The sequence below is a fragment of the Bubalus kerabau genome, chromosome 17 (assembly GCF_029407905.1).
Source record: "Bubalus kerabau isolate K-KA32 ecotype Philippines breed swamp buffalo chromosome 17, PCC_UOA_SB_1v2, whole genome shotgun sequence".
In the NCBI taxonomy this organism is placed as follows: Eukaryota; Metazoa; Chordata; class Mammalia; order Artiodactyla; family Bovidae; genus Bubalus; species Bubalus kerabau.
This window is the reverse complement of record NC_073640.1, coordinates 43,278,280-43,305,341: the sequence shown is the minus strand read 5'-3', so window position 1 is coordinate 43,305,341 and position 27,062 is coordinate 43,278,280. Positions and strand designations below refer to the sequence as shown.

The 27,062-nt window shown below is 46.3% G+C and overlaps 1 protein-coding gene across 1 annotated transcript in view; it reads right to left on the bottom strand.

The window, feature by feature from the left end:
* The window catches only part of HYDIN (HYDIN axonemal central pair apparatus protein), a 419,919-nt gene that overhangs the window by 70,694 nt on the left and 322,163 nt on the right, over window positions 1-27,062 (bottom strand). The window contains 12 exon segments of the mRNA XM_055554109.1: window positions 1,326-1,861; window positions 1,864-1,951; window positions 3,790-3,952; window positions 5,741-5,882; window positions 8,448-8,631; window positions 11,865-12,002; window positions 13,217-13,434; window positions 16,465-16,635; window positions 19,585-19,758; window positions 20,225-20,404; window positions 22,905-23,073; window positions 25,504-25,743. Of these exon segments, the coding sequence (XP_055410084.1) occupies window positions 1,326-1,861; window positions 1,864-1,951; window positions 3,790-3,952; window positions 5,741-5,882; window positions 8,448-8,631; window positions 11,865-12,002; window positions 13,217-13,434; window positions 16,465-16,635; window positions 19,585-19,758; window positions 20,225-20,404; window positions 22,905-23,073; window positions 25,504-25,743 (2,403 nt within the window).

The window sequence follows — 27,062 nt, the reverse complement described above, 5'->3', positions numbered from 1 at the left end:
AGAGCCATCCAGAGCAGATGGCTTGAAAATCTGGTAGCAATTTCCTCCTCAGCTTGTAAAACCCTCAGAAAAAGGATGCTATCCCTTGATTAACTGTTGTCATCACAACCATGAGGCCACCTGAGTGGACCAAACAGGCTATTAGCTCGAGCAAGTAACTATCTTCATGTAATCCTGTGTTGCTAACTCTCTTGGTCAGAAAGTTGAAGACACTTCCTGACTAACATGTAGCTAGAGTTAACTCCCAGGATTCAGAATATCTGTGAGGAAAGGGATGAATAATTTGCATCCCCTATTAAGTTAATAGATGCAGGAAGTTCTTTAAACAAGTCTAACTCATGGTTCCTCTCAGGCTCTGCTCTCTACTTTTAAGGTTGTATCTCAGTTCAGTTCAGTTCAGTTCAGTCGCTCAGTCGTGTCCGACTCTTTGCGACCCCATGAACCGCAGCACGCCAGGCCTCCCTGTCCATCACCAACTCCCAGAGTTCACTCAGACTCACGTCCATCGAGTCAGTGATGCCATCCAGCCATCTCATCCTCTGTCGTCCCCTTCTCCTCCTGCCCCCAATCCCTCCCAGCATCAGAGTCTTTTCCAATGAGTCAGCTCTTCACATGAGGTGGCCAAAGTACTGGAAGGTTGCATCTAGTTTCTGATAAATACCAAACTAAACCAGTGGGTAGACTGCAGCCCCCCTGTTCAAATCTGGCTTGCTACCTGCTTTTGTAAATCAAGCTGTATCTGAACAGAGTCATCTCCAGTCATATCCATTGTTGGGGGTGGGTGTTTGGGACAGAGACTATATGACCTGTAGCCTCAAATATTTGTTTTTGGTGTTTCACCGAAAAAGTTTGTCCCGGGATGAAAGGTTATAATAACCATCCCCTCCAAATCACTGCCAAAGGGGTTTCTGAATACGATGCTTTTGTTTCTAGGAACAAGAAGCTGTCTGGTCGTATAATTTCTGTCATGGTGGGAAGCTTATGGGAAAGAAATTTTAGAATAGTTGAGCCATTTGCATCACCCCCGAAGTATACCTGCCTTGCCAACCCATAACAGAGTATTGTCAATACTAAAATTAACTTTATGAGTGGCTTTTTATAAGGTTAGATGGAATAGTTTAGATCTGTGGAACCTCCTATGGATACTTCATCACATAGAAAAAGGTCCTTTTAGCCATTTTTGTTTTATATTCAAAGGGATATCAGAGATGAATGGAATTAAGGGGATCTGGATTTTGTGTTAAAAACACATTTACAAGGACTAGCTCTGTACGTCTGCCTGGCTACCTGACCGTTACATCTCTGTCTTGGAGGAAAGTCTGTACCTGTTCCCCTTTAGGAAGCCTCTCATTTTCCAGGGCCTGCTTCCAGCTCGAGCCTTCGGAGTCAGGCGTCTGGATGTTTATGAACGGCACACCCAGATCCTTCTTCCCTTCGTGGTCCTCCTCCTCGCCCTCGCCTCTGTCGCTGCGCTCCTCCTGGGCGCGGAGCTTCTCCAGCCGCTCCCTCTCGGCCCTCTCCCGTTCCAGGCGCTCCCTCTCGGCTCGCTCCTTCTCCGCACGCTCCCGCTCCCGGTCCTTGCGGCCTCGGCGTCCTCCGGAGGGAACCTGGCGCTGGTCGGCCCCGTCCTCATGGCTCATGTCCTCAGCGCCGATGTGATGCAGCAGAACTCCCTGCTTCCGGTCCCAGTACGTGAGGATATTCTGGATGTCCTTCAGGGTCAGCTCGAAGGTCTTAAACTTCTGGGCCATGTTCTTGTCAGTGTCCTTCGGGAGGTCCCCCTCGCTGTCTTCTTGCTCCTGGACAAGAGGAAACCAAAGTGTGTTGATATCTGACAAGAGGTTCCTCCTCCTCTTATCCATTCTTCCTTTTCCACAGCTACCTGCTCTCTGACGGACACTTTTCTTTCTACTGCGTCCATCTTCACCTCTAGTTTGGAAAAAGTAAGAATCTAGAAGGCAAAAACACATAAAACATTCTTAAAACAGTTCTTTCGGGGAGAGCAAATCGCAAAAGAAGGAGAAAGAGGGCATTCTGCTTTGTAAGATGGCCTCATAGGATTCCAGCCCCTCATATGCACACCAGGGCTGTGCCTATGGATTGTGTGGGGGCCTTTCTCAGAAGATTCACTCTGTGGTCCTTCCTTGTCATAGAGCCAGCTGGGGCCGGGCATTATGCATAGCAGCTGTAATGCTCACTCCTGGTTGACAGCTGCTGCTCTGAAGGATCAACAGGAAAAGATGCTCAAGACGAGCCTTTCCTCTGGAGAGGCCACTGAGTTTAGTGGTCCAAACCTGGTCTCACAATTGTTAGCTGTGTGACCATGGGTGAGCAAGCCACATCTTGGGCCCATCTGTATCGTGTTGACAGTAATATTAATAACTACCCCAGAGGACCACTGAAAGTTAAATGTGTGAGTACATGTAAAAAGCTTGTAACAGTGTCTGTCACAGAGTAAAAGGTCTTGTAGTGCCAAGTTATTAAAATTATACAGATTATGTATACAGATTAATCAGTGCTGCTGGGGACAGACAGGGTTTCAGAATCTGGCTACACTGCAGCCTCTTAAACAAACCTGTATTTTATCTAATGAACCTTGCAGAGAGAAACCAACCTTATTCTTTTTGTTACTGCTTTGTGGATTCTGATTTTCTCCCCTCCTGATGAAACCCTCCAGGAGGCTTCACAGGTCTGGGGGTCGTTCTTTGATAAGCTCAGGTGTGGAGGCATGAGAGGCCCAGGCTGGTTATCCCCTCTCTGCACTGCATCAGCTCCCCGCTAAATGTCCGTCTCTACAGCCTGGAGAGAGCTGACACAACAGTACGGGCAACGCTGTCTCCTGGAGTGGGTGGATTGCCTTATTTGTGTGGGGGAGTGGAGGGCTGGGTGCCTGCTGTATGTTCCCATCTACAGAGTTCTGCCTAGATATCCTGTTCCAAGTGGAAGTGGACTGAGTGTGGAAGAAGCGCCTACTGAGGGGAGGACTTGCATTTGGAAGCTTGCAGGAGCCTGTTTCTTATCCTTGTTTTGGTGCCTAAGTTTTAAGTGCTCAGACATGCTCCTTCCTGAGCTCTACCTGATGGGGACTCCTGGACACTGATTCCTCTGCTCTTCCACCTGCCTCCTGGGACCAGTCTGCACCTCGTCTGGGAGTCTGGCTTTAGTTTTTCCCTCAGAACTCTCGGGGCTGGAGTGGCCACTGTGCACCCCAGCTAGCCACAACCCTCAGCCACTAGCGCTACCCTGGACGTTGCTCTGGCCAGTCTGCACCAAGCCTGGGTACCGTATATCACAGTGGGCAGAGACGTGACAGGCAGACTGATACTCACAAGGACAGCTTATGCTGGAGCATCTCCCTTGACTGCGGTCAAGGATCAGCTCCTGGTTGAACACACTGACTTGGTGGCTCACTGCAAACAGCTCTTCACCACCAGTCTATTTAACACCATCCAGGGGGATGCAGGAGACAGCAGAAGGAGCCAGATCTGTGCACGCACACAACTGTTACAGCTCGTCCTGTTAAATTCTGGATGGGGTTCATGTCTCTGAACCTCTGAGGAAGGACAGGATGTAACAGGACAGGATTATGGGAAGCACAAGAAAGCACGGGGCACACAGTCAGTGCTCAGAAAATGCTGATCCCTCTCCTCCTGCCTTTTGCTCCACCACAGAGTCTGCACACTCCTAGGCCAGCTTTCTGGAGGGGAGATGTGCTGGGCTGATATGCTAGCTCTGGTGGCGGGCCACTCTGCACCTGCCTGCCGCTGAGGGGCCAGGGAGGGTTGCTACCTGCCGGCTTGGTATCTGAGATTTCTTCGTGGACGGCTCCTCCTTTACGGGTCCCTGCTTTGGCTTTTTATTCTTCCGTTTTAGCTCATCTTCTTCCTTCTGTCGCTCAAGTTCCTGCTGTAGCTTCTTTTCCTGCATCTCCTTTGCCAGTCTCTCTAGCTCCCTTCATTAAGTCAGGCAGAGAAGAAAAGAGTTCAGAGGGGCCTGCCCGAGCCCCTCCCCTGCTGCAATCACCTGGTGGGGGAACGTGGCGCAGAGTTTTCTTCAGCACAAAAACCAGGAAAGAACAAAAGAAAGCTGGATGTTATAGGAAGGAAGGAAGATGGAAGGGAAGAGAAGAAAAGAAGGGAAGAAAGGAGGAAAGGATGGTTCACATCTACCTTTGAATAGTCATTTAGTAAAACTGATATCTGATGTTCAACTAAGAGGAATTCTCAACTGATCTCTAATTCTATTTCAATCTCCTTTCACAGGAGAGTGAGGCAAGGGCTATAAATAAGCTAGATGTTATCACTCTTAAAAAACAACTTTCAAAGATTGTTCTGATATCAGTACAGATGAGGCCCAGCTTTCTACACTCATGTCTGAGGTGTAGACAAGAAGAAATGATGTTTTCCACAGCCGTCCCCACTGTGGCCCACTTGGAGCCATGGTGCTAGAGCTGAAGGCCACGTTCCTCTCCTTCTCTCTCTTTCTTTCCTTTCCAGCTATGGATTCAGCCGTGTCTGCCCTGCTGCTAACGGCAGAGAGGGCACCAAGCCTGGGCACCATGTATAAACAAAGAGTGGAGGGGATGAAGATACGGAATCCATTTGTTTTCATCTCTGGGAATCCCTGGTTGTTCCGGCTGCTGTGGCTTTCTGCTCACTGAAGCTGACTCATCATTACTTCATCACTTTGTGTGTGTGTGCGTTACAAACAAGTCACTGCTGAGCTCTGAGAATCAGATTTGCATTTTCTAAGTCCACTGTGAGATGAATGCCTGAAAGTAAATGATCTGAATGAGAAAAAAAAAAAAAAAAAAAGCGATTCTTTTGGAATCCCAAAGCTGGGATTCCTGAGGCCCAGGCATGTTTACAGTAGACCATGCAGGAGATGTGGGTATATATATATATATACTGATACTGTAGAGGACATAAAAGCTCTTTGGGGGCCAGTGGGAGGAGTCTGGAGGTAGAGGGAGAGGAGAAAAGCGGATTAAATTACAGGTAGCATCTTGCCCCCCCACCAGTGTTTGGAATCCTAGGGAGGGGTAGGCAGTAGACCCCCCTCAATCCCTTGGCATGTCTGAAGATCTGAGGACAGGACACTGCCCACCTGTATCGGAGACAGCATCCAATTGTGGGCCATGTCTCATGGGCGGTATGGAGGGGATTCAGTCAGTCCTGTGTGGTCCCCAGGGATGGGCACAGGAGGTGGCTGAGAGCACTGGCCTGGGAGCCTACCCAGGGTCTCTGCTGAACTGCCCAGGCTAAGGAGCAAGTGGGAGTGGCAGTCAGACCTCGGTATGGACGGCACTACCAAAGGCCAAGATGCTGGCCAGGAAAGGAGGAGAAATGGCTAAGTTATGGAGGGCAACCACCATGCCCACAAGAGTGGCCCTCGGGGTCACCATCTGTGGACACCTGAGCACAGAGGCTGATGAGCCGTAGCTCTCAGGGAAGACAGCAGGAGGGCAGGGGCCAGAAGCCCCTCCTCTTTTTACACTACAGCCTCTAGCCCTGGGTCCCACAGGTCCCCCAGAAAGAAGGAAGGACAGGAGAATGGAGGCGTGGGAAGGCTGCAGCAACCAGCACCCTGGTTGTGCAAGATACCTGTTTCTGCTCTCAGCAAGTCATCCTCCCAGGTCTCCCGTGGCCCCGATGACCCCAGCCTCCAGGATGGGCTGTGTGCCTGACGGAAACTGCTCCCAGTGGCAGTGCTTCCCTTCTGACCAGCCCCGGACACTGACCTCCTCTTCCTCTCCCGCAGGGCTTGCTGAACCTCTCGGTTGAAGGTTATTTTCTCCTCCTCTGTCAAGGCATCATATTCTTCCTCATCCATGCTTTGGAGACGCTCCTTCTCTCTCTTCTGCGCTTCTCTGCGTTTGTGCTCTGTGGGGAGCAAACAGGAGGGTGGGAAAAACTCACTCACCACCTTTGGCTGCAGGGACCCCAGTGGTTTAGCTCTTGCCTAAGCAGGCTGTGGTGCGTGTGTGACAGGGAGAGGCGGCGGGTACCACAGGCGGCCTCCTAATCTCTGGTGGGCTTTCCTGAACTCACACAGTTCCCACAGTGGTTTCCATCTGTGGTAGGCTGAACATAGGCCCCAAAGAGGTTCACGTGCTAATGCCCAGAACCTGTGAATATGTCACATTACATGGCAGAAAGAACTTTGCAAATGTAAGTAAATTAAGGATCTTGAGTTGGGGTGATGACCCTGGATTATCTGAGTGGGCCCAATATAATCACAGAGGTCCACCAGAGGCAGGCAGGAGGGTCAGGGTCAGAGAAGAAGAGGGGACAATGAGGCAGAGGTCAGAGAGTTGCGAGGTAGGAATCACGAGCCGAGGAATGCAGGGGGCCTCTAGGAGCCAGAAAAGGCGAGAAGGATTCTCCCCTAGAGCCTCCAGAGGAACATGGCCCTGCTGACACCTCAATTTTAGGACTTCTGACTCCCAGAACTGTCAGAGAACAAATCTGTGGTGAGTCATCAAGCTTGAAGCAGTGTATTACAGGAGTAATAGGAAAGTAATATACCACCCACTGACTTTACCCATTACTAACACAAGCCACCAAAGTGCTCAGGTGACAGAACTGTCAACTTCCACACCCTGCAGATTCCAGGTCCTGAAGTGTGGCTCACACTTGGCACGAAGGCTCTGGGCTGCTTCTGCACATGTCACAGGCACCACAGTCTGTCCTGGTGCTTCCCTAAGTTTGAGCTTTGGGCTCAGAGATCTACATCTTGAGTTCTTAGTCTCTAACACTTACAGAGGATAGTAACAGATCAGAATAATAATTCCTCCTTCACAGGGCTGTTGTGGGGATCAAATAAGCAATCATGTAAGGCATGTGGCCCAGTGCCTGGCACAATCATAAATGTTCAATAACAGCTAGATTCTAATATAATAATATTGTATGCTGCCTCAGGACTTTTTAAAATGATTAAGGGAATAGGAACCTATATTGCAACTGTGAAAACTACAGGTAATTGAGAAAATGAAAAGAGATACTTTCTTTCAAAAGTTGATTGTTGATGGGAAATGAGTTTTCTGGAAACTAGGAATCTGGAGGTTGAAATATTGCTGAGAGATGCCTGGTCAATCTCTGGATGAGAATAAAAGGAAGCAGTCTTTGAGTTCTGCTTTGATCCCTGGGTTGGGAAGATCCCCTGGAAAAGGGAAAGGCTACCCACTCCAGTATTCTGGCCTAGAGAATTCCACGGACTGCATAGTCCATGGGGTCGCAGAGAGTCAGATACAACTGAGCAGCTTTCACTTCACTATGAACTAAGATAGCTCAGTGTTTGTAAATATTTCCTTAAAAGGAAAAGGTGCAGACTGTTCTGGAAGACAGAGGCAAGGCTGAGTGAGGAAGGGCAGTGATATGACTGGAGCTGAGGCTGAAGCAGGATTCTGCCTCTGAGGGGTAGTGCCGTCCTCTCCCTTGGGGGCCAAGATCTGCTGGGTCTGCTTTTGTCTAAATTTGGAACTTAAGCTAACATTACTTTCTTTGTGTATGTGTGTATGCACTTTTCAATCATTGAAAATTTTTTACAGGCCACTGGAATGACAAAAAAGCAAAGAACTCAGAGTTACGCAGATCTTACTAATATGCTCTGTGATCTTACACAAAACTTTTGATATCTGTGAGCCTCGTTTTCCACATCTGTAGAATGGGGGCAATAATCTTTGTCAGGACTAAATGACCCAAAGTGTCCTTTAAAGACATTTTAAGTGTACACAATCTGCTGCAGTGCCTGGTACACAATAGGCTAGAATGTAGAAACTGTTTCCTAAAGTTACAAGCTCTACTCTGGTCTTACAGGAAATTCACAGTGGGCTTAAAACCGACAAGCTAATGAACGGGTCACCTGAGTAAGGATGGGACCTGTGATGTGGCTCTCTCAGTCAGTGCTCAGTTGCTCAGTCATGTCTGACTTTTTGCAGCCACATGGACTGTAGCCAGCTAGGCTCCTCTGTCCATAGGACTTTTCCAGCAAGAATACTGGAGTGGGTTGCCATCCAGGAGACTGTCCCAACCCAGTGACTGAAACCTCCTGTATCTTCTGCATTGGCAGGTGGATTCTTTACCACTGAGCCACCTGGAAGCCCTGTGATACCCTCAGGTAGGCTGTAATTACAGAGAAGATGAAGGGATGTAATGTGATGTCGGGGGAAAGAGGAAGATGCCTATGGTGAGAAGAGCTGGGTTCCATCCTTCCTTCTATCATCTCTCAACAGGTCCCTTCTGTCTCAATTGCCTCACATGCAAAGTGGAAATAAGAACTCCCAGCCACCCTCCAGGGCAGAGGTGGGGCACCAATGAGATGGCAGATGTAGCAACATAAGCCTAATGGGTGCTCACAGCAGGGAAGGAATGTAAAAAGCCTAGAGCTCTGTTTAAAGGAAAGATTTATAGGGCTTAGAAGGACAGCCCAGGAGGGGATGGCCTTACCTTCTTGCTCATTTTTGGCTTTTTCCTGGGCCTTCATGGCTGCGTAATCCTGGGCCATGTTGATGACATAGATGTGCTCCCGATTGCCGATGGCCTTCAACAGGCAGAGAAGAGCGGTAGCTGCGTTCCGAGCAAAGAGTGTCTCCAGGCTGTCAAACACCACTCCTCGGTAGCAGTCACTCAGCTGAAACCAGAGCACAAACAGTTACTGTGGCCACAAGATCATCTGTTCCCCAAGAAGGAAGCTATTTTTTCTTTTGCTGCTGCTTTTACAGGTGCTGCCATTGGTTCTGCAGACCCAGAACCATTGGTTCTGGGCCCAGATGAAAGTTCCACTGCCTTCCCACCTGCCAGATTCAATGGGGCTGTAATTAAACGAGAGAAAAATAAAAATGTTTCAGCAGTCATGAAAGATCTTTGCCATACATATCTGCAGAGTAAAGGATTTATTCTGTCTCTGTAGAAATCAAGAAAACAAATAATGTTAAGATGAGAATCTGGGAAGATCCATGAAACACAGAGAAGGAAGATGTGTATAAAAGGTGTCCTTCTGCAGCAAAGGCAGTGGTAGCAGATGGGCCTTTTTTATCTTAATGGTTTTCCTGCCTTGGAGTGTAATGATTTTGGTAACAGTAACTACTGTAGAACAGGCCTTGGCTGTGCTGCAGCGTTACTTAAAGTGTAGTGCAGAGACTGGCCACCGTGGGCTAGACACTGATTACTACCACTTTCTGATGAGACAAGAATCCTGTGTCAGAAAATCAACTACTGCAATCAGTACATATACTATTTAGTTTAGCTGCCATTTTTTTTTTTCCTCATAGGGAAGACTTTGTCAATAAAGGAAGTAGCGCAAACTCTGTATCTCATCAGAGGCCAGTTCTATGAGTAGCACAGCTCTCCTGGCTTACTTTGGGTTTTACCAGTGGTCTCAGCCTTTACTTGGGGTGCATGAAACACCTGCACACTTACTAGACCACTGTGTTCAAATGAGCTGAGAGCAATGGCACCTTTAACGCAGTAGCGAGTTCAAACCTTAACATGAATCATTTCTGGTGATTACATTCCTCCTCTTCTGCGAAACTCAAGTCGAATTTTTGTGTACTTAAATGTGCAATTAATACTGTGGCCCATTCTGGCAAACCAAAGCAAACACAGAACTCTAGGACCTGGTAAGCAATTTAGTTTTCTGTAATCCATAAGCAGCAAACCCTCCCAAATTCTGGTGATTTAGTTTTCTTTTCAAGTACAATATGTATTTGGAAAACTGAGAAGTGGCCACAGGACTGGAAAAGGTCAGTTTTCATCCCAATCCCAAAGAAAGGCAATGCCAAAGAATGCTCAAACTACTGCACAATTGCACTCATCTCACACGCTAGTAAAGTAATGCTTCAAATTCTCCAAACCAGGCTTCAGCAGTACGTGAACCGTGAACTTCCGGATGTTCAAGCTGGTTTTAGAAAAGGCAGAGGAACCAGAGATCAAATTGCCAACATCTGCTGGATCATGGAAAAAGCAAGAGAGTTCCAGAAAAACATCTATTTCTGCTTTATTAACTATGCCAAAGCTTTTGGCTGTGTGGATCACAATCAACTGTGGAAAATTCTTCAAGAGATGGGAATACCAGACCACCTGATCTGCCTCTTGAGAAACCTGTATGCAGGTCAGGAAGCAACAGTTAGAACTGGACATGGAACAACAGACTGGTTCCAAATAGGAAAAGGAGTACGTCAAGGCTGTATATTGTCACCCTGCTTATTTAACTTATGTGCAGGGTACATCATGAGAAACACTGGGCCAGAAGAAGCACAAGCTGGAATAAAGATTGCCGGGGGAAATATCAATAACCTCAGATATGCAGATGACACCACCCTTATGGCAGAAAGTAGAGAAGAACTAAAGAGCCTCTTGATGAAAGTGAAAGAGGACAGTGAAAAAGTTGGCTTAAAGCTCAACATTCAGAAAACTAAGATCATGGCATCTGGTCCCATCACTTCATGGCAAATAGATGGGGAAACAGTGTCAGACTTTATTTTTCTGGGCTCCAAAATCACTGCAGATGGTGACTGCAGCCATGAAGTGAAAAGATGCTTACTCCTTGGAAGGAAAGTTATGACCAACCTAGACAGCATTTTAAAAAGCAGAGACATTACTTTGCCAACAAAGGTCCATCTAGTCAAGGCTATGATTTTTCCAGTGGTCATGTATGGATGTGATATTTGGACTATAAAGAAAGCTAAGAGCCGAAGAATTGATGCTTTTGAACTGTGGTGTTGGAGAAGACTCTTGAGAGTCCCTGGGACTGCAAGGAGATCCAACAGTCCGTCCTAAAGGAGATCAGTCCTGGGTATTCATTGGAGGGACTGATGTTGAAGCTGAAACTCCAATACTTTGGCCACCTGATGTGAAGATCTGACTCATTGGAAAAGACCCTGATGCTGGGAAAGATTGAGGGCAGGAGGAGAAGGTGATGAAAGAGGATGAGATGGTTGGATGGCATCACCAACTCAATGGACATGGGTCTGGGTGGACTCCGGGAGTTGGTGATGGACAGGGAGGCCTGGCGTGCTGTGGTTCATGGGGTCACAAAGAGTTGGACACCAACAACACTAATGGAAAATCAAAACAAAAAGAAACAGTTACTGTGTTTCTGACTTTAAGAGCCATATATCATTATAAAATAATTCAGAAATGTATGAAGACTAAAAACCTGTAATGTTGCTAGCCAAAGATAACCACAGTTAACATGTATTTTAAGGATTTTTATTATGTGTATGATACACATTTATAAATATTTTTAGAGAAATATAATTATGGTTTACATACTATTTAATAATCTGATTTTCTCAGTTAATAACATGGTGGTGGTAGTTTAGGCACATCCAACCCTTTGCATCCCCTGGACTGTGGCCGGCCAGGCTCCTCTGTTCATGGGATTCTCCAGGCAAGAATACTGGAGTGGATTGCCACTTCCTCCTCCAGGGGATATTCCCGGCCCGGGAACTGAGCCTGGGTCTCTTGCACTGCAGGTAGATTCTTTACCAACTGAGTTGTGTAAACACTTGTTTTTACCACAATTAACATCACTCCAAATTCTAACTTATCATGGCTCCACGTTATGATCTTTAACATACTTCTGAGGGCTGTACCATGACTCTGTACACGTGTGTGTTTTGAATGTGCTACCTTCTGCTCACTGGTCCTTAAGGTGAGTGTGGTTTCAGCCAGCAGACAGCCAGGGTCAGAGACTGACGAGGGCTATCAAAAGGACAAAAGAGGGTGAGGAAACCCATCCTTCCTCTCTGAGGCCCCTGGGTTCTGAGCTGCTGTGTGTGGGCAATGGCTCAGAACCTTGGCTTACAGCAGGGGGACAGGCGTGTCAGCCCTGCATCTCCACGCAGGTAGGTGTGGAGGCACCTGAATTCGGTCGGCCAGGATCTGAGTGAATAGCTCCTCAGGGAGCACGCAGCTCACGAGCCCGGTATCACCTCCAACACTGGCGCTGACACTGAGTCGACGCTGCGTGGGCCCCGCGGGGAGAGGGCTGGAGGAAACCTGTTTCGAGAGAGAAGGATCAGGAGTCAGAATCCAGAAGTCTGGTGTTTCAACAACTCCTCCACTTAACAGGCCACGTGACCTTGGGAGAATCATCTAATCTCTGGGTCTCATTTCCTCATCTATAAAATGGGGGTTGTACTGTAAACTGGAAGATTCCTATCTCACTTGAATAACTGCTGTAAGTTTCGAGTAGGAACACTGTGGAAGATGCCTTGTATGTGTATTGAACAGCAAACATTTGTTCATTCGTTCAAACATTTGTTCACTTCCACTCTCCACCCTGCTTCCTCCACAAGTAGCTGTATCTATTTTCACACCTTTACTGACTCTAGAGGAAGATGGCACCAATTTCCTTTAACTATGCTTAATCCTGGTCTCCCCCGCCACGTTTCCTTGGAATCTCTTTCCCTCTTGGGAAGATCATCATCTGATACTTCTCCAGGAGTTCCCATCTTTACAGAACCAGCTTGCGCCTCTACCTCCTTTCACAGAAAGAACTCTCTTGACCCTGGGTTTGCTCCTCTAATGATTATTTGATCTTTTCTCCCTTTCTTTCAAATATCTCAGAAGCTTGCACTCATCTGACTCTGGTTCCTACCAACAATCCACTGTGCCACCCACTCTTTCTGGCTTCAGCCCCTGCTATTCAGCTGAGATTGTTCTTGAAGTCCCTCGGCACATGACTCAAACTCTCTGGCTTCCTTATGACTTTTCAAGACTCCCCTGCAGCCCTCCCACAATTTATATTAGTGGGTCCATCCTTAACATTCCTTTAGAAGTAGGTTGAACCACATGAAGTTGTTGCAACAGAGGTCTCAAGTGGTTGAATACTGTCAATTTCATATCAATTTCGTATGGTTTAACCTAATTCTTTTTACATACCTCTTTTGTCCTAATCTCATTTTATTCCAAATAAAATGTGTGGTGATCACCCTCATCAGGCTCTTAGTTCAGCCTGAGTGCAGGGTTTTGCTTTATTTATCTTCACTTTGCCAGGACCTGACCTGCTTCACACCTGGTAGAAGAATACTCCTTTCAGGAATGGTACAGGGGCAGTACCCAGGCCTGCCTGGCCAGGGCACCTGTAGGAATGAGGTTGTGCTGACCCAGATGCAAGATGCCAGGAGGAGGAGGGGTAGGAGAAGGAGGGGGGTTAGGGGGGAGGAGGAGGGGGGATCCCAACCCTCCTTCTGGGGAGCCCTGATTTGTACCTGGGGCGTTTCAGACGAGTGCTGGTGATGCTGCTTCTGAGACCCAGAGCCATGGCTCTCTGCCTTGCCCTTGGTGAGTAGCACACTCCCACGCACAGGCTTGGTAGGTTTCACTTCGGGTGTTACCAGAGTGCATTCTGAAGTTAACTTGCTCAGGGTCTCATTGCTGAGTCGCATTTGTCCCACGGCATTTTGACTCGCAGCAGTAGCCTCCTGGGCTACACGGAGAGAGTGGGTTTATATTGAAAATCACCTCAGGATAATAAGGAAATAATAGGGAGGATGGCAAGTTGAAACCTGGTGTGATTCTTCTGGGGATGGCACAGCCACCTCCACTTGCGGCTTGTCCAGCAGGGCTGGGAGAAGGGGCTCCACCACTGGGGGTGGATGGTGATGATGGGGGGTGTGTGCCCAGTCTGGGCTGGAGCCCCGGCCTACACTGCTCATCTTCTCAGGGGATCCCACAAGACTTTGCCCCACCTTCTCTTCCAGCCCAGAAGGTAATCATTTCCGAAACTGCTGGTACGACTACAGCCTTGCCTGCCCAGGAAACCTCTCATGATTATTACTGTGCTGTTTTACAGTCTTTTATTCTCACTAAATCTTCAAAATCCAGCACGTATCATACACTTACAGCACATCTCAGTTTGGACTTGGCACATTTCAAGCGGCCAGCGGGTCCTGTGTGAGACCCATAGGTTTAGACTGGTCACTTCCACCTCAGTACAGTCAGCTGACTTCACAGCAAACGGCACATGTAGGTCTGGATTTAACCCCCACCATTGAAAGGGCTTTCTATGAAGTCACCAGTGACTTCTGAACTATGAACTATAGCTGTCCTCTTCTCAGGGATCATTTGATTTGAACTTTCAGCTACCTCTGATTATATTCACTTACTGATTTAATACATGTTTGTAAATATTTACTGTGTCTGCTATGCGCCAGGCACTGCTCTAGATGCCAGGAATACATTAGCAACAAAAACTAACACAAATCTCTGCCTTGGAAGCTCACATTCCCGCTGGGGTAGGGGGAAGACTGACAGCAGAGTAAGTAGAATAAATAGTATGTTAACTAGGGATAAGGACTATGAGAAAAATAAAGCGGGAAGGGTCCCCGAGACTCTTAACTAGGGCTCTGGAGAGACATCAAAGTCCTTCTGGCCCCCCCTCCAGCAGCCCTTCTGATTGCCCCTGCCTCTGACCCTCACTCTGCCTTCTCCACTTCCCCTGGCTTCGCTGCCTCTGCCTGCTCCTGAAAGATAAGTGTTCTCCAAGGTCCCATCCTGCCCTGTGTCCATCTCTCTCTTCTCTTTCTGGAACTTTCTGGACTGACTGATTTCCTATACTTCAGCAGCCACATCTCTCACTTTGTTGAGGAAGTCTCTCCCAATCTTTAAGCCTTTAGCTTGACATTACTTTCTCAGGGAGTTCAAATTTATGATTTGTCAAGGGACATCAACACAGCTCCAAAGACCTCTGAGTAACGCAGTTTGATAGAAAAGGAAATCAAAAAAATCTAACAGAACTGAGATTATGATGCAGCTTGGGGTTCCCACTAAAGGGTGCCAGAATATGCCACCCCCAAAAAAGACTATAGGCGCTCAGGATACGCAACCTCAAAACATGCTGCTTTGACATACTGGCTATTCTAAGCTGTAGGCACTTGAAAAAAGCAGTAAATGCAAGGAGTGGCTTTCTCTGACCTCCCCCTAGCCACTCAAAGACAGAGTCTCCCTAAGAAGCTCCACTGTCACAAATCCCGTCCAGGGAAGTTTCATCGACCAGGGAGATGGACTCTCATCACAGAAGAAAGACTCAAGTCCACACTACACCCAAACCATCAGAAGTCATCATACCTCCCATCCATCCTCCTAAGGCCCCATCATCTTTCCTAAAAACCACTGACCCTCCCCAACAGGACCACAAGCCCCTTTCCTTTCCCTATTAGGTGGTATTTACTTCTGAATTCTAAAGCCATTCATTTCCCCCCTGAGTATATTGCCCATGGACACACGAAGCATACATGTTAATAAACTTGTTCTTCTCTTGTTAATTTGCTTTTTATTACAGGGGCACTCAGTCAAGAAATCAGAAAAGTGGAGAGAAAATTTTTTCTTCCCTACACCACTAAAAAGCTGTTTCTCTCATCTTCCTGGCAAAGAATCTCCCATTTCTCCTGAAAGCCCCAGCCAGGTCTATGAACTAGTAAGCGTGGGACACCATCAGGAATGACATCATGCTGTTCTAAACATTCCTATTAAAAGAATGAGTCTACTCTCAGCAGGCACTCAGCTTTATAGTCCATAGATTTTTTCCCACTGAGCAGCTGCTCTCCTGCCCCGCAGGTCTTTAGAGGATCTGAGGGAGTCAGGATTCTTAACCTCTGGTGGGTAGGGCCACACTACTTAGTACTTAGTAGTAAGTACTACTACTATGGGGTTTAAAAACCTAATTTTCCTCTCCAGTAAGCTTTCTCCTCCCCCATGTTCCCTGTCTTGATAAATGGCGTAACTCTCTTTCTGGTTTCTGTGACTGGTCATTGAGTGTGGCCACCTTGAACGCCTCCCCCTCTTTCAATTCCCTGCCATGCAGGTCACTCTCAGCCCCACGCACATTCAGCCTCACTACTGCTTTCTTTACAAGATACCATGAGAGTGCCTTTCCTCCTGTGACTTTCTGGCTATTTCTCCCACAGGGTGAAAAGTGCCCAATTCCTCTTTTCCTTCAGTTTACAATCCAAATGCCTCATCTCAGCACTAAGGTCAACTGTGATTGCCCTCAACCTGTCTTCCCACCTCTAACTTACCGTCCCTGCTCTCTTGGTCTGGAATGTCCTTATCTTCATCTTTGCCTGTCAACATTCTCCTCCTTCAAAGCCTATTTCCCTGAAAACTTCCCCAGATGCTTGTTGGAACTCAATTATCTCAAAGTTGGTCTGCTGCAGAAGCTGGTACTTCTGTTATATACTGTCCTCTGCTCTGCATGTCAGTCCCCACTCCAGGGGTCACCCACAAAGATGTGGGCCATCCTCACCCTGCTCCCTGTAGTGCCAAGTGCACTGGGCATCCAGGAGAGTGGATGTCTGTGGGAGAGAATTCTCTGGGCTGCTGATGGGCAACAGGTTATAAGTCAGCCTTCAGTGGAGCTGTGGGAGAAAAGCTCGGCGTGGGGGGTGGGGGTAAACTGAGTATCACCAGTGGGATTAGGGCCAGTTGGCCACAAAGAGTCAGAGGAAATGGCTCTCACCAGACTCTTCCTCCTTCATGGACTGCTCTATGGCAGCCCGAATGCAGAGCTCCCGGGCGCGGATGCCTGCGACGTTGTTGCTGTCAGAGATGGCTTCCAGCATGACAGAGTCAAGGTTCAGGCAGGCAGCACTGTAGTACCTGGCCATGTTGACTGCGGTGGCTGACTTTCCTACAAAAAAGGTCAGGGGATTGAATTTCACAGCTCTCATTTGCTCACTGTTCTCAACAGAAGAAGTTTCTAGGTCAGAGGCTCCTATAAAGTGACCTCTCCAAGGTCCCGGCCTCTAAGTCTCTCATGTAGCAGCCAAGAAAAGAGGGAAGACTTGAGCCAGGAGTCATAACTAGGGGTTCTGGTCCTAATTCTACCCCTGAATAGCCATGTGCTATGGCAATCCACATTCCCTCTGGATTTTCTCCTCAGCTTAAAAAGTGATTCTAAAAGATGAACTTTAAAAATCTTGTAGCTCTTACTTCCCTCATTCTACTGGGAAGAGACTTTTTTGGTTTAAAGAATAATTTGTGTTGATGTCTGTTTTTCTCATTCAAAATACCTGCTCATTAAAAAAAGAAAGCAGAAAATTCAGAAATAACAGAAGAAAAAAAGATCCATAATTTACTCATCCAGAGAGATTATAGTTAACATATGGCTGCTATTTATGCATCTGTAACTATTTTATTTACATTTCTTATAAAAAAAGTAGTGGGCTAGGTGGTAGACTGAATAATCCCCCACCCTAAGATGTCCACATCCTGATCCCTGAAGCCTGTGATGTGCTGTGCTCAGTCACTCAGTCGTGTCTGACTCTTGGTGACCCCATGGACTGTAACCCACCAGGCTCCTCTGTCCATGGAGATTTTCCAGGCAGGAATACTGGACTGGGTAGCCTTTTCCTCCTCCAGGGGATCTTCCCAACACAGGGATTGAACCCAGGTCTTCCATATTGCAGGCAGACTCTTTACTGACTGAGCCACCAGGGAAGCCCAGAGCCTGTAATATGGTACCTTATATGGTAAAGGGACTTTGCAGGTGTGATTAAATTAAGGATCTTGATGTGGGGGAGTGCTCTGGGTTATCTGGGTGGGCCCAATGTAATAACAAGGGTCCTTACAAGAGAAGCAGGGTGGTCAGAGTGAGAACAGGTGATGTGATGATGAAAACAAAGAGAAAGAGAGACAGACAGACTAGAAGATGCTATGAGGCTGGTTTTGAAGATGGAGGAAGAGCCCATGAGCTAAGGAATGAAGATAACTTTTCTAGAAACAAGAAAAGGCAAGGAAATGGATTCTCCCCCTATGGCTTCGAGAAAGGATGAACCCCTGTTGACGCATTTTAGACTTCTGATCTCCAGAACTCTTACCAAAGTTTTAAGTCACTAAATTTATGGTTATTTGTTACAGTAGCAATAGGAAATGAACAGAGATTACAAATTGTAAGCATGATTTTTTTCCACTTAAAATGATATATCATGAGCCTTTTTCTATTTATTTAATACACTTCAGTGGTACTTTTTAAAATTGTCATAGTATACATTCAAAATTTACCATTTTAACTGTTTTAAGTGCACAGCTTAAAAAGCTAAGTATATTCCCAGTGTTGTGCAACCATCACCACCATCCATCTCCAGCATTTTTCATCTTTCCAAACTGGAATTCTGTGCCATTAAACAATAAGCTCTCATTCCTCCCTTTGCTCAGCCTCTGGAAATCACCATCCTACTTTATGTCTCTATAAATACAATGACTCTGCTGCTGCTGTTGCTAAGTCGCTTCAGTCGTGTCTGACTCTGTGCGACCCCATAGACGGCAGCCCACCAGGCTCCCCCGTCCCTGGGATTCTCCAGGCAAGAACACTGGAGTGGGTTGCCATTTTCTTCTCCAATGCATGAAAGTGAAAAGTGAAAGTGAAGTCGCTCAGTCGTGTCCGACCCTCAGCGACCCCATGGACTGCAGCCTTCCAAGCTCTTCTGTCCATGGGATTTTCCAGGCAAGAGTACTGGAGTGGGGTGCCATTGCCTTCTCCGACAATGACTCTAGGGTCCTTATATAAATGGAATCAAACAGTAATTGCTATTTCACGTCTTGCTTATTTCACTTAGCATAATGTCTTCAAGGTTCATCTATGTTTTAGTGTGTGTGAGAATTTCCCTCCTTTTATGGGTGAATAATATCCCATTGTACCACATTTAGTTTATCCACTCATCCATCAATGGACCGTTGGGCTATTGTGAGTAATGCTGCCATGAAAATGGGTGTACAGGACCCTGTTTTTAAAGGTGATATAATTTACTACATGAATGCATGCGTGTGAAGTCACTTCAGTCATGTCCTAGAGAATCTACTATGGTTTAATTAACTAGTCCCCCATACTAATATACTGTATACTTCATACTGTATACTTCAACTGCTCCCAAATTTTTAGTATGGCCGACAATGTTGCAGAGAACACCGAATGTAGTTAGTCTTTATCCATATGATTACTTTCCTAAGAGAAATTTTTAGAAATAATACTGCAAGGTCAAAGAGTTTGTGGAGAAGGACATGGCAACCCACTCCAGTACTCTTGCCTGGAAAATCCCATGGATGGAGGAACCTGGTGGGCTGCAGTCCATGGGGTCATTAAAAGTCGGACACTACTGAGCGACTTCACTTTCACTTTCATGCATTGAAGAAGGAAACGGCAACCCACTCCAGTGTTCTTGCCTACAGAATCCCAGGGATGGGGGAGCCTGGTGGGCTGCCGTCTATGGGGTCGCACAGAGTCATACACACCTGGAGCAACTTAGAAGCAGCAGCAGCAGCAAAGAGTTTATACATATTTCCCCCACCACTCTTCTTAAACGACTTAATGTCTTGGATTTTTCTTTAATATTTTAATGCTATTAAATTATTGAAAGAATACAAGCTCCAACAATTCAGAGATGTATTAATTAAAAATGAGATGTCCCTGCTCTTTCTCTAACTTTGTATCTTTGAAGTTGGCAATGTAACAATTTAGGGATAATTCTTTCTTTGTTACATAAATCTCAAACAGAAGAGTATTTTATTGCCTCAAAAGCTGCACTTGCAAATTTCACTGTAAATTTCTCCCAAAGGGGCAACTCTTTAGGCCTGTGCATACCTGACAAGGGCGTCCCATGGATGATGATGGCGATGCCTTTCCGGTTCTTGGCCATGCGGCCTTCTGCAGAGATGTCAATGCCCAGGTAGCGAGCAATGGCCTTGCTCACTGGGTTGTTCTCTACTTCTCCAACCTCCTCCATAGAGTGGCTGTCAGTACTCTGAATCTTGTCAGCTACAAATTAAAAATACACGTGCGCATATGCGTGCGTGTGGACACACCCACAATTCACACGGGTTCTGATGAAAATGGGATGACTTTTCTTAGTCTACATGTTATTTTAAAATGACCAGCACAATCTGCTGCAGATGTTGCTGCCAGCGTCACTCACCTCATAGCAGATGAAAGTACCCTTTTTGGCTAATAATTTGTCCGTAGCTACTAGAATTGAAAACACAGATTACTCTCTGATTCTTAATCCCATTTGGGGGAATCTCTCCTGCTTAAAAATAACACTGGAAACTAGTGTTTGCAATTGTAAGGGATACGGCTAAATAAATGATGGCCTGCTCAAACTGTAGAATCAACGCATGACCGTGCTAGTTAAATGCATTTTATGGAGAAAGGTGAAAGACGCTGAACAGACTTTCCACTTTTGCTTAGAAGGAACTGGTACCCAAACATTAAAATGCATGATTACTTTGCAACATGAGTTTTTCCAGGCTCTCCTCATCCTCCTCTTCCTCCGGGTGGGTCTTGGACTCGACCATTGGGATGTGCCGCTCTTCCAGGTTGGACGTGACAGAGATCCCTCGGCTGAGCGAGGTCCTCTTTGTGCTCGCCGAAGTGCCCTGCTCTGACAAGGGACCATCATCCTCTTCTGCCGGGGGAAAAGGATGGAAGCACACAGGAAGAGTCAGGAAGAGGACCAGGGAGATGGGGCAAAGAAGGGAAGAGAGACAAAGAGGAGAATCACTGAACTGGTTACCGTCAGCCTGGGCCATCTGACCCAAATTGAAAAGAACTGCAGTCAGTCTGCCTCCAAGTTTCTCTGCCCAGAGCATTTCCACATTTTAACATTAAAAAAAAAGATACCAAAATTATACATTCGCTCCAGAAAATCTGGGAAATTTCAAAGAGCAAAAATGATAAAATTTAGCTGCAGAAAGCGATACCAAAAAATGGTAGTACAGGAATGGCAGCTTCATCGGATACCAGAGTGGAAGAGCCGCAGCCTCTCAGATTTTTAATTTTTCCAAACTGAAGATGGGATCATACTTTACGCACACCAATTTGTAGCCTGCTTTCCTCCTTTTCATGAGCATTGCTGAGCATATCTACTACTTTATTTGCCCCGAACCCTCCTCACTGTCCTGATTCCACAGAGTTTCAGTGGGTGCATTGGGTTGTCATTGTACAAGGTCCGCTCTGCCCTGGAGCTTAGGCATCCTCTTTGTTTAATTTTGGATTTGAGTCAGAGAGGTTGTAGCTCCCCTGGGAATGGCACCAGTGCAACTTGGAGCTGCTAGCCTTCCCTGGACGTGGTCTGGAAGCAGAGGACGATGGACCCTCTCTGTGACAGTAGAGTGAGCAGGAGCTCAGAGAGGTGCTGGGGAGGAGCAGAGCGAGCGCTTCCCTGGACTCTTGCTGGCCCTCAGGTCGCAGCTCCAGACCAACTTTTCATGGGCCAAATGGAAAGGTGCGGAGGACAGGGATGAGAGCAACAGGGCCCTTCCTGACCCTCACTAAATCCTCTCTGCCCTAAAGCTTCTAGGGCTCTCTGCCTTGGGCTACCAGGCAATTCTGGGTCCATCCCCCACCCCTTCCTGACTGTGAGCTCTCAAAGGCAGGGACTGGTTTCACTGATCTCCCTTCCAGCACGTCAACTCAGTGCTCAGAACACAATGGGTGCTTGTTATGGACTTAACTAGTTTCCATAAAAGTTATTTGCTGAAGTCCTAAGCCCCTCACCCCCACCCCGGTATGCCAGAATGTGACTACTTGAAGACACAGCCTTTAAATAGGTAATTAAGTTAAAATGAGGTCATGTGAGTGCCCCAGTCCATCCACAGCCCAACACAACTGGTGTTCTTACAGGAAGAGATTGAGACACAGACACACAGGGGGAAGTCCCTGTGAACACAGAGTGGGAAGACAGCCATCTACAAGTGAAGAAGGGAGGGTCATAGAAAACAACTCCACCAGCACCTTAATCTTAGATCTCTAGCCTCCAGAATCATAAGAAAATGTTTCATTTGGTTAAGCCCCCCAGTCTGTGGTATCTGCAATGGCAGTTCTGGAGAACAATATGCTCAGTGAATACAACCAGAAGACTGGGTGGACAGGCAGCCTTCTTCTTTCCTCTCCTTTTAGAGCAAACTAATGTTCTCCAACTAGCTTCTGTCTCCCTGAGAGACAATAAGACAGCTTTAAGGGCAGGAGAAACGGACTTCACCCATTCACTTTAACAGCACACATTTATCGGACACTATGATGTATCAGGTGCTGGTCCATGCACTGTGTTTACACTGGGGAATACATGGTCACTGCCTTTTGGGGGCTTCTTGTCTAGAGGGGGAGATGGGTGTGAAGAAAATACACATGATGACTATTATGCAGAAGAAAGAAAGAAAGAATGGGGAAGGTGAATTTCCAGGATGAGGGCACAGGGAAGAAGGGAAGACAAGCAAGCACCCCAACAAGCTACACGATCCTACAGGTCACCCTGCAGGTCACCCTGGAACCCTGATGTTTAAGTGTACACAAGGGGGCCCCTGGGCAGATAACGGATAGCCTGGGGATGCTGGGCAAGAAAGGGCAAGATTATAAGAGCACAGTCTAGCTTTGTGATTGAGGTTATGATCATGGAGGGTCCTTCCTCATGTGAACTCCCACCCCTACCTCTCGTAGGGCACTAATGTCCACCATGCGTGACAGATTACCTTGCATCACCTAGGCACACACTTGGAGGCTGTGGAGTAGAGTGGTTACTGTCATGGACTCCAGAGTCAGAGAGATCTGGGTTTGAGTGCTGGTTTTGCCACTTAAAACTGTGGGCCTGGCTTTTCAGTGCTTCCTCTCTCATTTGTATGTGTGAAGCCCTCAGCACAGAGCTTGCAAGCATCTAGCAAGCATCCTTCTATATCTGCATTAGCTGTTTTTAAGCCTCGACTCCCCACCAGACTCCAGTGAGAGCAGAATGTGTCCCAGCGTGCGCATCCATACAATGGGGACAACAGGGCCATTCTGTAAGGGTTAGAAAGGAAATCCCCAGGACACCTGAAGCCTGCCTGGCACCTGGCGGGTGTTCAGTAACTGGTTCATCTCCCAGTAGAGATATCTTAAAGAAGCGAGGGGCTCCAGAGCCGTTGAGTTCTCACCGTTCTCCTGCGCCAGAGTCTCCAGATATTTCACCTTCATCTGCTCCTCTTTGGATCGCTTTATCTCCCTGAAGTACTCATACACCTCTGGGGGCAGCTTCTCCCCCGGAAGGCGAGGAGGCAGCAGCAGAGAGTTGTAGGAATCATAGCCCTTCAGTGTTCGCAAGATCTGCGCAAGAACGGGAGTTGCTGTTGGTCTGACTGGAAGCTTCCTCCCCACAGCCCCACGTGGGCCTGCCATCCACCTCATGAAAGCCCTACTTCTACCCAAGGCTGTGGTGTGCACAAACACTTTCTGGACCTCAAACGGTAGGGTCCTCTTCAGGGGTCTAAAGTGTAAGGTTGAGTCCTGGATATAGGGGATATATATAGGGGGTATAGGATTTTGTGTCTGGGCATTTCCCATGTGGAAAATAATTTTCTCCTTGTTTTTAAAAACAACATTTACTGTTTTTCTTTTGTTTTTTTCCCCATTGACAAAAGTACAGAACTCAATTATCCACTTTGAGTGACATGTTATTAAAAAAAAAAAAAAGGTTGTCTCATAAATAGAGGATATAGAGAAAAACAGGTAAAATGGCATTAGGTATGTATGTGCATACGTGTGTGTATGTGTGTATGTGTGTGTGTGTGTGTGTGTGTTTGAGAGAGAAACATAGAGACAGATGTATACTAGGGTTGTCAGATGAAGCATAAGATGCCTAGTTAAATTTGAATTACAGATAAAATAACTGATAATTTTTAAAGTATGAATTTGTCCCACATTGTTTATCTGGAAGTCAAGTTTAATTGGGGCAACCTGTTTTTCTACTAAATCCAGCTACTCTAGGATGTATGTATATTTAGTATAGAAGACAGCAAAGTCAACTCCTAGAAAGCAATTACTTCCTAAGTTACTGGTGTGAAAAATCAGTTAGGTAACCATTCTCCAAGATCACCAATTTTAGTTGTTTGAAAACCAATATTAATGAGCTTATTCTAAAATTTACATGGAAGAACAGAGGGCTAAGGATAGTTAAAATGCTAATGAAGAAAAACAGAGAGGACTGTCCTACCAGATATCAGGACTTATGAAGCTGGAGCAACAGACTGGGAGGTATAGATGCTGGGACAGACAAACTGAAATAGAGGAGAGAGTTCAGAATAGACCCATGTGTATGCAGAGCTTTGATACCGGACACAGGCGGCACAGCAGATCAGTGGGGAAAGCAAGGACTGGTCCAAAGATTGGCTGACATAGAGACACAAAGGCCTGGCCAACTTGCTTCAACCAGGCCAGCGTTAAAGAGCCAGCCCAGGTGCACAGCGTCCTGTGGGATCAGCTGAACTCCCTGTGCCACATCGTCACAGTTTATCTCCTCGTCTACCCAGGCCTACGGTCCTTACTCTTCACAGGATCATCCCTGAGACCGCTCCCTGATAAACCTTCTGCATGCAAATCTCAGAGCCTCAGATTCTGCTTTCCCCAGACCCTGGCCCACAGTGAAGGCTGTTGAGCCAACACAAGCCATTGAACACTTAATATTACCTAATATTACCTAGCTTGCTTCCAGAGGGACAGAGTCCCACTTGGAAGAAAATTTCTGGATACAGAATCCAAATTGGGCAGAGCATAAACACTGGATGTAAAGACAATATTCAAAGGCCAAGTTGGTGGAGAGTCCAGAGGAAGCAGATCTTAAATGCATACTACTAAGTGAAAGAAGCCAGTGTGAATGTCTACATACGATATGACTCCACCTATATGGCATCCTGGAAAAGGCAAAACTACAGAGACAGTAAAAAGATCAATGGTTACCAGGGGTTGGGAGGAGGGGGGATGAACAGGTGGAGCACAGAGGATATTTAGGGCAATAAAAATACTTTATACGACACTATAATGATGGATACTTGTACATTTGTCTACATCCCTAGAATGTACCGAGAGTGGACTGTAAACTATGGACTTTGGGTGGTTAGGATGTCACACAAGTTCATCAATGGTAACAAATGTACCATTCTAGTGAGAGAGGTTGATAATAGGGGAGGTTATGCCTGTGTGCGGGGAGGGGAGATATGAGACATCTCTGCACCTTCCCCTCAATTTTGCTGAGAATCTAAAACTGCTCTAAAAAATTAAATTAAAAAAAAAATGGATAAAGCGGAGCAATTGTAAAATATGCAGCCCAGAACCAACTTGGGGGAAAAAAGGCAGACTTAAGTCCTAACGTGATTACATTAAATATAATGTAATATATAAATACCCCAATTTAGACACTGCCAGAGTATATTAAAAAGATGACCCAAATATATGCTGTCCACAAGAACCTCACTTCAAATACAATAACTGTGGCATATGTTCTTTACTGTTTTAACTATAAGCAGGAATTAGTTTTTCAATTAGTTGTTTAAAATGTATGATGAGATCACAAAGAAGCAATGAATTCTCTCAAGGCAACGGAAGTAGGTCAGGAAAGACTGTGAAGTGGTCTTTAAATTGACAGGGAAGGGTTCATAGGAAGAAGGAGCAAAGGTCAGGAGTTGTCCAAGCAGATAGGAGAGTACCTGGCAGGGCCCAGCATGTGTAGGAAAATGGAGTTTGGTTTCAGTCTGTGCTCACCTTCTCTTCTACAAGATATTGCTGGTCAAATTCTAAGGAGTAAAACTCAATGGGAAAGCTGCAGGGATTCTTCACCACCACCTCGGCCTCATCTCCAGCTGCGTAGGGCAGCAGGGGCCCCAGCTCCAGAACCGAGGGACTAAACTCCAAGCGTGGTTCTAGACCTTGCCCCTCCACCAGCAGAGTAAGCTTTTGAGCACTCTGGGCAATCTGGAACACCAAGGTTTGGCTGTAGACTTTCTGGGAAACATAAAAACAAAACAAGCATCTGAATCTGTTTCTGTTGTGTGTCAGGTAAAACTGATAACCACTGGAGAACAAAATGGATTCTGTTTAGATTAAGAAAGAGAACTTTTCTTATAAAACAGCATGAGAACAATTTAGATTAGAGTGTTAATGCTGGGAATCTAGCATGCCAGGCACTGTACCAGTGCTTTACCACAGTCCTCAGAATGTTGTTCTCATACCCTTCAGGACCTCCAATGTGCTCAGATGTCCCACTGCCATTATCTGCACCTCTGGACTCTCCTTTCATGGGCCCTGTGTCCCATAAGTATAGGGCAGGGCAAGGCAGGGCAGAAATGCTGGAGAAATACCACCTTCTGGGAACAATCCTCAGTCAACGATTCTCGGGAGTTACTGTATGAAGACCTGAGCTCCCTCACTCCTGGGGAAGGAAAATTCTGAAATGTGCGTTTTGTATATTTTCTCTGAGTTTGCAGTGGGATTAAGATCCAGTGTCCAAGGTAGCTGGCTCAATCTCACACCCTATTAGCTGCCTTCCTTTTCCTCATCACTTTCTACTTCTCTATTAGTATCCCCTACACTTCCTATAGCTTACACTCAAATTCTTGACTCCAAGTCTGTTTCTTAGAGAATCTGAATGATCATACTTCTATTATTTGAAGATACAGTTAAGCAACTGGTCAGAGATGATCAGCTAGGGCAATCAATTCATCTCATACAATTACAATCCAATACCAGGTGACAGTGACACCAGTTACCCTAATCTGGTTTCACTGAGAAATCTATTAAAATGCATATTCACAGGCCCATTCCTAGAGACCTTGACTTGGCAGAGAAAGGGTGGGAGTTCTGCACTTTTAACCAGATGCCCAGGTTATTGTGAAACTTGGGCCCATGGCTTGGGTTTGGATGGCATGATTGACTGAGCAATTTGGGGAGCTTTTGAATACCTTAGTTTAAAGGGGAAAATCAGATGGATGGAATGTGTAAGGATGTGGATACAAGTTCAAAAAATACCTATTGTTGGAGAGAGTAAGAAAATGAATTATTGGCTGTGAAGCTTTTCTATATAATTATGAGTTTAGCATCTTATGTGATCCAAACTTCTATATATTTAACTGCTTTTTAGGGAAATAGTTCTAAAACATTTCATTCATCTCCTTGTATTCAGAACACGTTATAATGTCTAGGAGTTGTTAGTGGGGACACCAATAGTTTCTCTGTGCTCCCGGTGCTGGTGCAGATAAAGGTATGGATCGTATGGATTGCAAGGCTAACCAGTTCCTAGTATGTGTGTGTGCTCAGTCACTTCA